Raw genomic sequence first — 15,545 nt, 5'->3', positions numbered from 1 at the left:
TGTTTTTCTTTTTTCTCTTTCCTAGAGAAAATAACTAGCCCAAAGTCACCCAGCTGGTTTTGTGCCTAAGGCAGGACTAGAACTCCCAGTTTCCCAGTTTTTAGTCCAATGCCTTAACCACAATACTAACTGGCTCTCTACTTTGCTCTTAGCATTTTTTTAAAAAATGCAGGTGAACTCTGGTTGATTATTACGTTATGACTAAATTTGGCATTTAGATATCTAGAAAAAAAAATCTGAATTATTCGAAGTAGCACCTGTATCACCATGCCCAGGCCTTAACCTCTGAAATGATATTTATAGACTTGATTTTAAAATCCATTATATTGGAGAAGATTAAAGAAAGAACCTTCTCATCTATGGCTCCTTTTGCAAAGAATTCTTCCCTTTTGCATGACGTTTAAATACGGACTTGAAAAACCCATTTTTTTTTCTCATGCAGCTTGCCATTGAGATAGCTCAAGGAGCTTTTGATTATTTTAGTAGTTTATATGGCAGTGAGGTTTACATTGTTCTCCTCCCCTCCCAGCCCCTGCCTTTCTAATCATTTAAATTGTTTTTTTTGTATGAACGTGTTGAGCTGTGTGCTGGTTTTTTTAGACTGCTGTTTTAGTGTTCCAGTTTTACTGGAACAAGATGTTTTAGTTTAGCTTTTTTTGTAATGCCTGTAAGCTGCCTTGGCAGAATTATTTCAGCTTCCTTCAAAGAGCAGGACATGAATACTCAAAATAAACAAACTATTGATCTTAACTAATTGCTCTTGAACTGCTGTACCCACCGGTTATTAAAAGGAAAGCATTTCTGGTTTTAACCCAAACTTCTCCTATTAACCGAACGTGGTCCGTATTTGCAGTTTTAGAATAGAATAGAATAGAATAGAATAGAATAGAATAGAACAGAATAATGGAGTTGAGTGGAGTGGAGTGGAGGAGTGGAGAGTGGAGTAGAGTGGAGAGTAGAGTAGCGTAGCGTAGCGTAGCGTAGCGTAGAGTAGAGTAGAGTAGAGTAGAGTAGAATAATGGTATGGTGTATGGTATGGTATGGTATGGTATGGTATGGTATGAAATGGAATGGAATGGAATTTGGAATAGAATAGAATGGAATGGAATAGAATAGTTGGAAGGGACCTTGGAGGTCTTCTAGTCCACCCCCCTGCTTAGGCAGGAAATCCTATACCATTTCAGACAAAGAGTTGTCCAATCTCTTCTTCAAAACTTCCAGTGTTGGAGCATTCACAATTTTTGGAGGCAAGTTGTTCCACTGATTAATTGTTCTAACTGTCATGAAATTTCTTCTTAGTTCTAAGTTGCTTCTCTCCTTGATTAGTTTCCACCCATTGCTTCTTGTCCTGCCCTCAGGTGCTTTGGAGAATAGCTTGACTCCCTCTTCTTTGGGGAAGCCCCTGAGAGATTGAAACACTGCTATTATGACACCCCTAGTCCTTCTTATCATCTGTTAAAGGGAAAAAAACACAAAAGCTTATAAGATCACCTTTGGTCCCTTAAACATGTCCTCTTTCCAATGAACTAAAAATGTTGGCTCTGCTCACTGTAGTATAGGTAGTCCCCAACTTACAGCAGTTCACCTAGTGACCGAAAGTTACAATGGCACTGAAAAAAGTGACTTACAACCATTTTTCACACTTATGTGAAAAATAAATGTGTGTGATGACCCGGGGCCCGGCACAAAGGCAACACAGTTACATAAGTAAGCAGAGTCCTTTTAGTACCTCCAACTTTGCCCCCAATGTCCAGGTTACCTTCGACTGGAGAAAAAACTCTCCCAAGAACAGCCTTTCCCCAGTTTCTTCCACAGCCAATGGAGCCACACTCCCATTCCCTGTCAGCTGCTCGGCCTCCCCCTCCGAATCAGATTCTGACAGGGGCATGACAGTGTGCAACATCCCCATGGTCATGTAATTTACATTAAGATGCTTGACAACTGGCTCACACTTATGATGGTTGCAGCATTTCCTTTTGTGACATTCTGAACAAGCAAAGTCAATGGGGAAATCAGATTCACTTAACAACCATGTTACTAAGTTAACAACTACAGCGATTCACTTAACAAATGTGACAAGAAAAGTCACACAGTGGAGCAAAGCTCATTTCACAAATTTCTCACTTAGCAACATAAATTTTGGGCTCGGGTGTGGCCATGAGGACTATACCGGTAAGGTTGTGATGTCACTAGCAGCCTTCACAGCGGCTCTCGGAGGGCCAAATAATTAAACAACACAACAAGAGCTGTAGAAGTAAGAAGGATGCCACAATGGTCTACCACAATGTTTCTCAACTTTAGCCACTTTAAAAACTTTTAAGAATTATGGGAGTTTAAGAATCCTAAACTTGGCCAGGTTGAAAAGATCTAGCACAACGGGAACTGTGCATCTTTGGCAAGGAAACCAACTTTGGTTGCCTTTTGAAGAAACATTTTGCTTTCCTGAAAGAAAATTGGGCACTGGGTATCTCTGCCCCTTGAACCTGGAGGATAGCAATAGCACTTAGACTTATATACTGCTTCACGGTGCTTTGCAGCCCTCTCTAAGCAGTTTACAGGGTTAGCATATTATCCCCAACAATCTGGGTCCTCATTTTACCCACCTCTGAAGGATGGAAGGCTGAGTCAACCTCATTCCCCATCAGGATTGAACTTCATGCTATGGGCAATGTTAGCCTGCAATACTGCATTCTAACCACTGCACCATCAGGGCTCCTAATAGCACTAGCAATAGCACTTAGACTTATATACTGCTTTACAGTGCTTTACAGCCCTCGCTAAGCAGTTTACAGAGTCAGCTTCTTGCCCCCAATAATCTGGGTCCTCATTTTACCCACCTCAGAAGGATGGAAGGCTGACTCAACCTTGAGCTTGGTGAGATTCGAACTGCCAAATTGCAAGCAGCCAGCAGTCAGCAGAAATAGCCTGCAGTACTGTATTTTAACCATTGCACCACCATGGCTCTTCAATAAGAATAAGAAGGAGGGAAGGCTGAGTTAACCTTGCGCCAGTGAAAATTGAATTGCCAAAATCCTGGCAGCTGGCAGCCAGCAGAATTAGCCTGCAACACTGCATTTTAACCACTGTACCACCACGGATCTGCTTTGTAGCTACCCAGAAACCCGCACAACACAAATTCTTCCCAGCCTTTGTGGTTGTTGATGTTTGCATTTTCACAAGCGCTTGTTTGCATTTTATCAACAGCGGAGCAGTTGGGTCCTTGATCCTGTAGATTAGCAAGCTTAACAACAGGGATTGTGAGGCCATTTGGTTAGATTGTTTACAATACTGTCGATGCTTTCCTGGCAGCTGGTTTCAAGCTTTGTTGCTCTGGGCAAATAAAGAGATGAGTATTAAAGCAGACACTACCCCTTTACCCAAATAGAAGAGAGCTGTTCTCTTTTAATTGATGGCACAAGTGAAAAAAAAAAGTGGGGCCAAATGGTGCCATGGGGGGTGGTGGTGGTTAGAAGTTAAGGTTTTGAAGCAAGTCAACCAAGCTTAGCTCTGGTTAGCAGTAACCTGAAACTCTCCTTTACACTAGAGTTTGTGTTTTCTTGCCTCCTACAACACGTCACAAGCCAATATCCTGTTTCAGCTTCCTTGTTTATTCTGCATCATTCCCCACCTACTTATGCAAACAAATTTCTGAGATCTTGTAAGATGGTTGATATATTTTTTTATTATGTTACTTTGGAAGTTCCTAGATAAGGTATTCCTTCCATTCATTATTTTTTTTAAAAAAAATCTGCAAATTGGAAAGGATCACGGTGGGAGAGCAAAGGTTGGAACCGTCCTTGTCATCTCACAGTTTGGGTGAGAAAGACGGAAGAGCTTTCAATCCACTTTCGGGATGATAGACTGCCGCCTGGGATCAAGTTTACAACTTCATCTTTGCCCGTGAGAAATTGGCCTTGCCCCTTGTCATGCCATCTCTCTCCCGTCAACTGAAGAAGATTTAGGACACCCTGGCTTCTTGTGCAGAGTTAGGAAAGAAGAAGCATGGAAGTCAGGAAGGAGGCAGGCACTTTTGGAAGATTCTCTCACCATGACCACTGGAAATTGGTATGATTTTCTGCCAATTTGAGAACCTCACCCAAATCTCAATACACGCCCACATAATCATGGCGTTAAGAACAGATAATCGGAGGAATGGAACGGTTTGCCTTCAGAAGTTGGACAATTTACCTTCAGAAGTTAAACACACTGGAGGTGTTTAGGAGGAAATTGGACAACCATTTGTCTGAAATAATATTGGGGTTCCTGCTTGAGCATAAGGTTGGACTAGAACAGGAGTCACCAACCTTTTGGACCACCAAACTCATAATTTTAAATCTTTATGGCTTAATCTAGTGCAGAGGTCTCCAAACTTGGCAACTTTAAGACTCGTGGACTTCAACTCCCAGAATTCTTCAGCCAGCATAGCAAGTCTTAAAGTTGCCAAGTTTGGGGACCCCTGATCTAGCGCATGAAGCAGCTTGGCTTAAAATTCTTGGTTACGTTTATGTGTGAAAATGGCCCTCTTGATTTTCCCTCTCTCTGCTTTGCTTGCTTCCAACCACCGCCCCTCGTTGTCGGCTTCTGCAGAAATGGCACCGTGGAAGAAATGAACTCGGGGTTTTGCTGAGCTGGTCAGTTTCCTTCCTCAATTGAAGGCGTCGTTCACCACCCTGTTTTGCCCGTCACCCCGAGTGCAAATCCGACTTCAATCTATTCATTATGACTTTGCGTCCCTGGTAGAGCAGAATGCATCATCCTGCCTCGCAGTGACAAATTTGAAGACGTTCCGTGTTACGGTTTTATTCGATCGAAGGCCTTGGACAGTCTCTGTTTTATTGTTTGCCTGGCTGTGGGTAGCACTTTGATGGAGTCTGAGAACATGCCATTAAGTGCTGAGGGCTGGCACACGTTAACTTCGACTCTTGTGATCGGCTGGTGCAGGGATAAAATTGGATTTGCACATAAGCCTCCCCTCTCCTTATTCAATTCATCTGGACGGCTGTGGGAAGGTTCCTTATCTAGGTGCTTCAGAGTTTCCCAATCCGGCTGCGGATGTTGGGTATGTTGATTCAACTCCTCTGCAGGGCCCAGCTTGGAGAACAGGTGACAGGTATGGGCAAAGGCAACAGGATTAAACCAGGTCAAAAAGTGCCAGTTTGGTCACGTGATTAAGGCACTAGGCTTGAAGCTAGGAGACTGGGAGTTCTAGTCCTGCATTAAACATTGTCTGGGGAAAAAAATGAATCATGAGCATAGCTGCACAATAATAATTGTACACCACAAAAATCTCCCTTTAGGATTCAGGGGCTTATTAGAATTTAAAGCATAGCAAATATAAGTTTCTTTGCTATTAAGGTACTTACATCACATTGCAATGAGGATCAATCGGAAAGCTGGCTTGGGTGACTTTGTGACAATCACTAGGAGACAGTGAATTCTAGTCCCACCTTATGCATGAAAGCCAGCTGGGTGGCTCTGGACCAATTCACCAGGAGACTGTGAGTTCTAAAGGTAAAGGTTTCCCTCCTTGCACATCCGTGCTAGTCATTTCTGGCTCTAGGGGGTGGTGCTCACCTCCATTACAAAGCCGAAGAGCCAGCGCTGTCCGAAGACGTCTCCGTGGTCATGTGGCCGGCATGACTAAATGCCGAAGGTGCACAGAACACTGTTTCCTTCCCACCAAAGGGGCCCCTATTTTTCTATTTGCATTTTTATGTGCTTTCGAACTGCCAGGTTGGCAAAAGCTGGGACAAGTAATGGGAGGTCACTCCATTACGTGGCGCTAGGGATTCGAACCACCAAACTGCTGACCTTCCTGATAGACAAGCTCCGCATCTTAGCCCCTGAGCCACCGCGTCCCTATCTAATATATATAACATGTTGTATACATTATATAATATATATATAACACTATATCTCTTTATCTATCTATCTATCTATCTATCTATCTATCTATCTATCTATCTATCTATCTATCTATCATCTATCTATCTATCTATCTACCTACCTACCTACCTACCTACCTACCTACCTATCTATCTCTATCCATTATCTATCTATCCATCTACCTATCCATCTACCTATCCATCCATCCATCCATCCATCCATCCATCCATCCATCCACCTACCTACCTACCTACCTACCTACCTACCTACCTACCTACCTATCTAATGCATTATATAATATAGTTAACAGAGTTCTAGACCTACCTTAAGCATGAAAACTGGCTAGGTAACTCTGTCCCAGTCCTTCTCTCTCAGCCCAACTTGCCTCATAGGCTTGTTGTGGGAAAAATAGGAGGAGGAAGGAGTATTGGACATGTTCATCACCTAGATTTATTTATAAAAATAATAAAGATGGTGTAAAACATCTAACAAAAAGGCCAATACTATCTCAGATACTCAATTTGTAGCCTTGCCGGCTGCCTCTTAAAAGCTGCCACCAAATTGTAGCATTGAATATGGAAGAATAATTAACTACAGGATTAGTAGTTGTATTGCCAAGTTTTGCTATTTAATTCAAATGGAATTCAATTAATTTCTGCCAAACTTTTTGGGTATATTTCTGGATCCTACTGTATGTGTGACCTATTACATGTTTTCTAGAAACTGGGCATAAGCCAGAAAAGTTATTTCCTTCTGATTTAAAGTATCATTGGGTGCATTAACTCAAAACAAAGAGAATTGAAACAGGGAAGGCTGATCCTTTTGACTCTTATAGATCAGGAGCAATCTTTAAGAAAACAACATTTGGTGGGAATTTAGCAAGCTTCTCTTTTGTAGTACGGAAAGCTGTTTGGCTATTTAAAAAGCAACAACAACCAGCTACTACTCAAACTAATACTAAAATTCATTCTAAAATTGGAAAGGGACTTAGAAATAACTCATAACTCTTTGCTGATAAGGTCTTAGCTGACAATGAAGTGTCCTTAAAAGCAAAAAGATAGGATTTACTTTCAGCATAAACTTAGTATAAGGTGAGTGGTGTGATGGCCTAGAGGTGGAAGCGCTTGCCTCACAATCAGAAGGCTATGAGTTCAATCCTAGGTGAAGGCAGATATTTCTCTTTCTGGGCACAATGAGAATATATCTGCCGAATATAACTCTGCATTGGAGACAGGAAGGGCATCCAGCCAGCAAACACTCAGCTCCATTCAGTTGTCCAGACTCCAACCCGCAAGGGATTATGGGGTCATTAAAGTGAGATGATGATGATGATAAAACTTAGTGTCAGCTTCATTTTGGAATAACACCAACATTTAGATAGAAATTAGCATTTGCTTTCTTGTTCTTTAGATCTTCCACTCTACCACCATTGGAAGCTTCTGCAGATTGCTATATAAAGTGGACAGTAACAATGGAGCAGCGTGCATAATTCCCCTGATAGCACTTGCACACTCTCAATGAACATGGAAGAGTGGAATGCTTATCAGAGTGTAAAATCTTATGGCGTGTTTGGTCTTGTTTGAAAGAAGGCGGATGAGAATGGCAACACCTCTTGAGAAAATGAAGCCTTGATTTTAAAAACAGACTTAAATGGTCTTCCTCCTGTGGTGAAGCTGGCTCCAACCCTGTTGTCCTTCCACGAAAGCTCTTGAAGCATTGTTTTATCAACTGGGCATGGAGATTCCATGGTAGAATGGAACTTGCTAGAAAGTGGTCTTTGTAGCTCAGGGATGAATGGTGGAGTTCTTGATGCTCCCTGAGTCTGATTAATTACTTGCAGATGTTTCATGACCCAATTAGGAAGCATCCTCAGTGCTGAATATGTTACCTAGCTGGGAACAAAACATCTGTACGAAAACAACCAATATCTGAGAACATCAAGGACTCCATGTTCACGTGAAGGGAGGATGGAAGGCTGACTCAACCTTGAGCCTAGTGAGATTCGAACTGCCAAATTGCAAGCAATGAGCAGCAGAAGTAGCCTGCAGTACTGCATTCTAACCACTGTGCCACCGTGGCTCTCAATACACTCTCTGTATTTTTAGAATTATTTTAAAATCTTTTAAAGTTGTTTTGGTTGCATTTATAATGGGTTTTTATCTGTTTGGCTTGCTTTATTGCGTACATTGCCCGGTGTTGCTACCTGAGAGGGGCAGTTATATAAATGCAATAAAACAAACATATTGATTAACCTTTAGTTTCCATATTTACTTCACTTAGTTTTGTGAACGTGGTTCTCCAAAGAGGCCTTCTGCCCTGAAATTTGTCCAGATCATCGTGACAAATTAAGAATCTGATGCTTCCCATCAGCTTTCGTAAGGAATAAATGTGAAACGCTACTTTTCAACAGCAGTATAACATATCCCTTGTGTGATGGAGGGGTATAAAATTATATGTAGTGTAGAGAAATGGTAGAACCTATCATTACATGAGGAAAGTAAAAGATAGGCTGTTTAGGATTGATAAAAGAAATACTATTTCATTAAATGCATGGTTCAATAGTAAATTCTGCTACCTGACACAGGGATGGCTATGGATCTGAGGTGGTATTCAGCAGTTCTGGAGAACCGGAAGTGGAAATTTTGAGTAGTTCGGAGAAACAGCAAGTACCACCTTTGACTGGCCCCGCCCCCATTCTATTCTCTGCCTCCCATTGAGTCCCAGCTGATTGGCTGGGTCTTCTTTGGTTGCCCTGCACAGGAGAACGGAGCTGTAAAGCAGGTTAGTGGGGTGGGGAGGGAATGGGGATTTTGCAGAATTCTTCTCCCAGGAGTGGGGAGGGAATGGAGATTTTGCAGTATCCTTCCCCTGCCATGTCCACCAAGCCACACCCACAGAACCGGTAGTGAAACTTTTTGAATCCCACCACTGCTATGGATGCTTTAGGTTAGACAAATTATGGAGGATGAATGAACAATGGTTATCATGATGACAAAGCATTGTATCTTATGTCAAGTACTATATACTAGTTGTAGATAAACACATGTCCAAATTGTGGGGTTCCTCCTTTGGCTAATTTGAAGCACGGTTTACAAACTAGTTAGACATTTACTGTGATCAACAGGTTCTTTTTATGAACTCTGAACTCGAGCAATTGTAATCCTCCTCTTGAGTTACAGCCTTAACTCCAATACAGAAGTGAATGAATAAGTGAGTGAGTACAATTCAGAACATTTAAACATGAAAACAGAGGGTTTTAATGCTCACTGTGGTTTTTTAATGCTCTCTACTGTTTTGATCGTTTCAAAATGTTTTTTCAGATTTTTAATTGTAGATGTTCTGGATCGAAAGCCGCCCAGAGTCATTGCTTGAGATGGGCGGCTACAGAAAGCAATCCCTCCAAGGAATAAATAAAGCATGCCCTTTTAGTGCTTGGACTGATGGGAGGTGATGATTTTTGAGCACGCGGAGAAAACCTAGGCTGATTTCAAGTTGAGATAGGTAACTTCCATAAACTCATACCAGGCTCGGAATTTTAGACTGGGTGGTAGAGAAGGTCAGATATGAAGGCACTCTGGGAGCAATCTCTCATCCAACTATGTCAGGGAAGTTCTCCACATGCCCCAAAATGTTGCTTCGGGCTACCCTTCCCTGGAGACTAGGTGGGAAATGCCTGTCTTTAAACATGTTCCTTGGCTGAAATGGCAAAACTGACTACTTTGATTAAAGAAAAGAACATAAGTACTTTGGTTTCCACATGGAAACCACTTCTGAACTGTGTGCTTGAAGCTGGAAAAGAATGAAACTTGTTCCCATTAATATGAAAAAGCAAAAAGTTGTGATGGGATTGCAGTGGTGGGATTCAAATTTTTTTTACTACCAGTTCTGTGCGCATGGCTTGGTGGGCATGGTGTGGCTTGGTGGGCGTGGCAGGGGAAGGATATTGTAAAATCTCCAGTCCCACTCCACTTCAGGGGAAGGATTGTTGTGGTTAGCCGGCAGCAGGTGCGGACGGCTGAGGAGAGCGAGGACTCTGATGGAGGGCCAGGACCACCAGGGAGTGGACTGCTGCCTTCAGAGATTGTGGGGGCTGGCAGCAGTGATGAGGAGGTTCCCAAGGAGCCTGTGCCAAGTGCACATGCACAAAGGATTGCTCGGAGGAAAGAACAATTACAGCAGCACAGGTGACTCGGGAGTAAGGCTGCAAGGTAATGGCCCCTCCCTCAAGAGGATAAAAGCCAGGTTTGGAAAAGCGTTCTTTGCAGACAGCAAAGAAGCTCTGAAGCTCAACTGGTGGACATCTTAGTTCATGTTTGGAGAATTCTGTAAATTAGTTCTTATCTCTGGGTTTTTGGCAGCCTTGACAAACAACTTGGCAAGGCTCTTTTCTTGTCAGAGCTAATTGTTGGAAAGCAGCCTTTTATCTGTAAAGGAACAGAATTGTGATTAAACCTTAAAAGGTGGGGGCCTTTGTCTGTGTTTGCTCTCTGGGAATCCAGTTGGGTCAGAACAAGGATACTGCAAAATCCTCATTCTCTCCCCACCCCACTAACCTGCTTTCCAGCTCTGTTCTCCTGTACAGGGCAACCAAAGAAGACCCAGCCAATCATCTGGGACTCGGAAGGTAGAGAATAGATGGGGGCGGGGCCAGTCAGAGGTGGGATTTGCCTCCCCGCTGCTTTTCTATTTCCTTTTTGTATTTTGTATTTTACAATATTGTTCCTTTCTCTCCGTGCCCCCATTTTCTTTTCCAGATGACTGACTTGCCTCCCTCGTTTTTAACACTGAAGCCAGATTGTTTTAACTAAAGATGGAAACACTGGAGTCAGAACTGACTTGCCCAATTTGCTTAGAGTTGTTCGAAGACCCCCTCCTCCTGCCGTGTGCTCACAGCCTGTGCTTCAGCTGCGCCCACCGCATCCTGGTCTCCAGCTGCTCCTCTGGCGAGAGCCTTGAACCCATCGCCGCCTTCCAGTGTCCCACCTGCCGGCATGTCATCTCCCTTAACCACCGGGGCCTAGAAGGCCTCAAGCGGAATGTGACCTTGCAGAATATCATTGACCGATTCCAGAAGGCCTCTTTGAGTGGGCCCAGTTCCCCCAGCGAGAACTACCGCGAGCGGCCCTATCGCCGCAGCCCGACCATGTCGACGGTAGTGGACCGGATAGCTTGCCAGTTCTGCGAGCAGGACCCTCCCCGCGACGCCATCAAGACCTGCATCACTTGTGAGGTGTCCTACTGTGACCGCTGCCTGCGGGCCACCCACCCCAATAAGAAGCCATTCACCAGCCACCGGTTGGTGGAGCCAGTGCCGGACACTCACTTCCGGGGGCTGATGTGCCTTGAGCACGAGAATGAGAAGGTGAACATGTACTGTGTGGCTGATGACCAGCTCATCTGTGCCTTATGCAAACTGGTGGGGAGGCACCGGGATCACCAAGTGGCGTCCCTGAGTGACCGGTTTGAGAAGCTGAAGGTAAGTTGAGGTGGGCTGGGGAAGCAGGGGTGGGTGCCATGTTTATTTCATTTTATTTAGTTTAGTTTACTTTGTCAAGCATGGATGAGAAAACAAGTATAAGTATGAACATAACATATAAACATATAAATATAAAGTATTTTCACTGTGGGAAAAAGGCGTCATGGTGTTTTGGGTCTATTTTGTGCCAGATTTGGATGGTAATTCCGGGTGCATTTCAAGGTGCTGGTTGTTACCTTTAAAGCCCTTCATGGCTTGGGACCAGGTTATCTGAAGGAACGTCTCTTGCCGGTCACATCTACCAGATCCATCAGAGCGGGAAGGCAAGGAATGCTGCGGGTCCCATCCCTGAGGGAGATACACCTGGTGGGACCCAGAAGAAGGTCCTTCTCCATGGTGGCTCTGTCTCTCTGGAACATCATCCCCACAGAGATTAGAATGGCCCCCTCACTAATACTCTTCCGGAAGGCACTGAAGACCTGATTTTGCCAGCGGGCCTGGGGAACCCAGAGCGGGATTGGTGTCCATTAAATGGCTTGTATAGATATGTGTTGTCGCCAGGATGGTGGTGGTTGGGTTATTATTTTATTTATTTATTTATTTTATTATTATTTTCTTTTATTATTTTTCTTTTGATATGTTTTTGTGTTCGTGTAAGCCGCCTTGAGTCACCATGGGCGAATAGCCTGCAATATAAATTTCCATAAATAAATAATAAATGGATGGATGGATGGATGGATGGATGGATGGATGGATGGAAGGAAGGAAGGAAGGAAGGAAGGAAGGAAGGAAGGAAGGAAGGAAGGAAGGAAGGAAGGAAGGAAGGAGGAGGTTGTTGGGACAGGCCCACCTGACATATCCACCCTTTAAAGCCCATCTTCCTCAAATTTGAGATATATCCTGAATTTGCACCACTTTTGTTGCTGAAGTTTGTTTAAAAAATAAATTTTATTAAATAAACATTAAAGACAATTGAACACAGTGCTACTTTCTTGGCCATCATTTTGGTCATACAAGCTATAGTATAGAGATACATGTAACAGTTAATTTCCTCGTTCCCTTATGTTATTATTATAGTGCTAGCTGCATATTATTTCTATTTACATTTTTATACAATTATATACATATTTACAACCGTCTTTTATGCTCATACATTCCTAGCATCTCGTATACGTCCATTGTATTCCATTCTCTTTGGTTTACAAAACTTTAACTTTCATTCCTATAAAGCAAGGGTGTCCAAACTTTTTGCAAGGAGGGCCAGATTTGGGGAGGTGAAAATGTGTGTGGGCTGACCATTCAGCCTGACATTCACGGGAACTGCTGTGCGGTGAAGGGAAAAACGCCGGCCGGCGGGGATGAATGACAGGCTGAGCTGGCGGGGAGAAGAGGCTGCGGGCTGCTCGAAATTTACTAATGGGCTGCAATTGGCCCCCGGGCCGGACTTTGCATATGCCTGCTATAAAGTGTCAACCCTTTCTTCCTTTCTTTTTCCTTGACTCTAGCTGAGTTTTAATGATGTAAAGTTTGGGTGCCGATTTAGATTAGCTAGAAAGCAGGAAATCATTGGATTTCTTGCTTTCTAGCTAATCTAAAAGCAGAGCTGAACCTTCCTTAGGACTGAAGCTTCTATTTTTCAGTGCAGACTCACCTAGCAGATTTCAGAAAGATAGATCTCTGAATGAATCTGTGATTCTGTGAGCAACTCAATCTGCCTGCCTGCTTTGCATGATTTTGGATAAAAGTTGCTCTTTCTTTTATAAAAAAATCAATATTGACATAAATATTTATAATATTTACACATGAGCCATGCACAATCAGTCACATGGCCACCAAGCCACACCCACAAATTAGGCCACCCCCACAGAACCGGTTGTTAAGAAATTTGAATCCCACCTGTGTCTCAGAGATACGTGAGAATGGAGTTTTGACAGTCAGGATTTGGGAGCCCAGCCTTCTCCCCAAGGTCCTGCCTTGTATAAATGAGAGAGTGGATGTATAAATGAGAGAGTGGTCCTGCCTTGTATAAATGAGAGAGTGGGTGTAAATGACGAGACAAGGTGTCTACTCTGTAGGAGGCATTGGAGCCAACTTGTCCTAGGGAGAACCATTCAATAAGAACTACTTGGTTTTCAGTGGGCTGAAGTCTGCTGCACCTTCAGTGGAACAACCGGATTTTCTTTTTCTCTCCCCACTTCCCCTTCCCTCTCAGCTACCCTAGGCTGTTTGCAAGTCAGATTTCAGCCACACAAGGTAATAAATGTTTTGAGCAGCCTGCCTCAAGCAGAATAGACAACTGATGCCATTTCGGATCGAGAGGACGTTGACAAACTGGTTTTATGCTTTGAGGGAGGTTTGATTTATGGCTGTCAGGGTTGACAGCCACAGCCTTAGTCTGAAATGTGCAGAATTTCTATAGACTCTTTTCTAGCATATTAATTTTCAACGTTGCACCTGCTCCCTTAAGAGCTGTTTATGTGACATGCAAGCTAGCGGAGGCCTTAACTGCCCTTTTTAAATTTTAGGTATAGTTTCTTAGGGGAAGGTACATAGGCGCATGTTCAGAGATGCTGGCCTGTGTAGTAAGGAGAGTGATCCACCAGATCCATGTGTTCATCTATGGCTGAATGAAGTAAATTAGAATATATAGATCCTTTTTTCTCCTCTAGTTTTAACCAATTGTCAAGGAAGGATACCGTCTCACTTTCCCAGCCCAATCAGACCTACTATCTTAATCCAGAGTTGGCAAGATTTACAGAAGATTGAGACACCTTTTCCATTGAGAACTTTCATGAGGAATTTGTCAATGGTCCAAGTTCCATTGAGGATTTCATTGGGTATTTGTTAGCGGTCCAAATTCCATTGAGGATTTCACTGGGAATTTGTTAGTGGTCCAAATTCCATTGATGATTTCTTTGGGTATTTGTTAGTGGTCCTAATTCCATAGAGAATTTCCTTGGGAATTTGTTAATGGTTCAAATAGTCCATTTGTTCGTGGTTCAAATAGTGGTTAATAGTCCAAATTCCATTGAAGATTTCTTTGGGAGTATATTAATAAGTCCAAATTCCACTGAATGTGTTAATGGTCCAAACGTCTATTTGATTCCATATAGTAAAAATGAAAATTAAACAGCATTTTTTAAAGTTATTTAAACCTAAGAGCAAAAAATAACCATGTTTGTACTTACAGATGTTTAGAAGACACCTATCATGGCTTTATGTTGAGATTGCAAATGCCATCATTTTCAGCACAAACTCTGGGGAAATTGGCACTTTCAACACGTTGGAGGAATATCAGATTGAAATAGATGGATTTAGAATCTGCAAGACAAATTTTGCAATTTACTAAGTTAAAGAAAATGGGCTATCTCTGGCCTAGAAGGAGATGTGCCACTCTACTAGAATTTCTAGAAGACTAAAAGGAGAAATCCCAAAGACAAATAGTTCTGATTCTTTCATCTTTGCCAAAATGGTTAAAACTGTCAAGGGAGCCAGATCAAAGCGGAGCTGCCTTTCAGTTTCATTTCCCTCCCCCTCCATTTCAATCAGGGATTTGGAAACTCAAAGCATTTCTAGTTAGCGTCCCAGCCTTTAAGTAGCAAAATGCACTTCCTGCAACATTCATGATGAGGTTTTAAACTAACAGGAACATCATTTTGAAGCATCAAGAAGCATTATGCACAGTGCTGGATTTTCATTTCAGACAGCAAACACGTGCGCATAAAAGAATAATGTTGATCTTTCTGACTACAGCAATGTGTGTCTGTTGGATATTGATGGTACCAGCAGGCTGTTCTGTTGATTTTACACATATCGTTCTAAATATTCCACTCGTGAAAATGGGGTGATATGTTTGGTCTAATGGAAGATACACGATTAATTGGAAAATTAAAAGTCATGCAGCATATATGCAAGGGGTGCGATGGCTCAGCATTTATAGAAGGTTTGTGTTATGGTTAGCCGGCAGCAGGTACGGATGGCTGAGGAGAGCGAGGACTTAGATGAGGGGTCAGGATTGTTAGAGAGTGGACTGTTGCCTTCAGAGATTGTGGGGGCTGGCAGCAACGATGAGGAGGTTCCCGAGGAGCCTGTGCCCAGTGCGCATGCATGCAGGATTGCTCGCAGGCAAGAGCAGCTACAACAGCAAGGGTGACTCGGGAGTAAGGCTGCAAGGTAATGGCTC

The 15,545-nt window shown here is 42.9% G+C and overlaps 1 protein-coding gene across 4 annotated transcripts in view; it reads left to right on the top strand.

The window, feature by feature from the left end:
• Positions 1-15,545, top strand: part of MID2 (midline 2) — a 177,151-nt gene that overhangs the window by 39,557 nt on the left and 122,049 nt on the right. For 3 of the 4 annotated variants that reach the window (XM_087972369.1, XM_087972371.1, XM_087972372.1), the window contains exon 2: positions 10,641-11,362. In XM_087972369.1, coding sequence (XP_087828495.1) covers positions 10,697-11,362 — 666 coding nt within the window. In that variant the 5' untranslated portion in view covers positions 10,641-10,696. Of the gene's footprint in view, positions 1-7,861; positions 7,882-10,640; positions 11,363-15,545 lie in introns of those variants that run through there. The other variant, XM_087972370.1, reaches the window with a different exon arrangement.

This window comes from Notechis scutatus, chromosome 10 (assembly GCF_049901735.1).
Source record: "Notechis scutatus isolate UNSWTSFEM ecotype Mainland chromosome 10, rNotScu1.2, whole genome shotgun sequence".
Lineage (NCBI taxonomy): Eukaryota > Metazoa > Chordata > Lepidosauria > Squamata > Elapidae > Notechis > Notechis scutatus.
The sequence above is the reverse complement of the archived record's forward strand: the minus strand, read 5'-3'. Positions and strand labels throughout refer to the sequence as shown.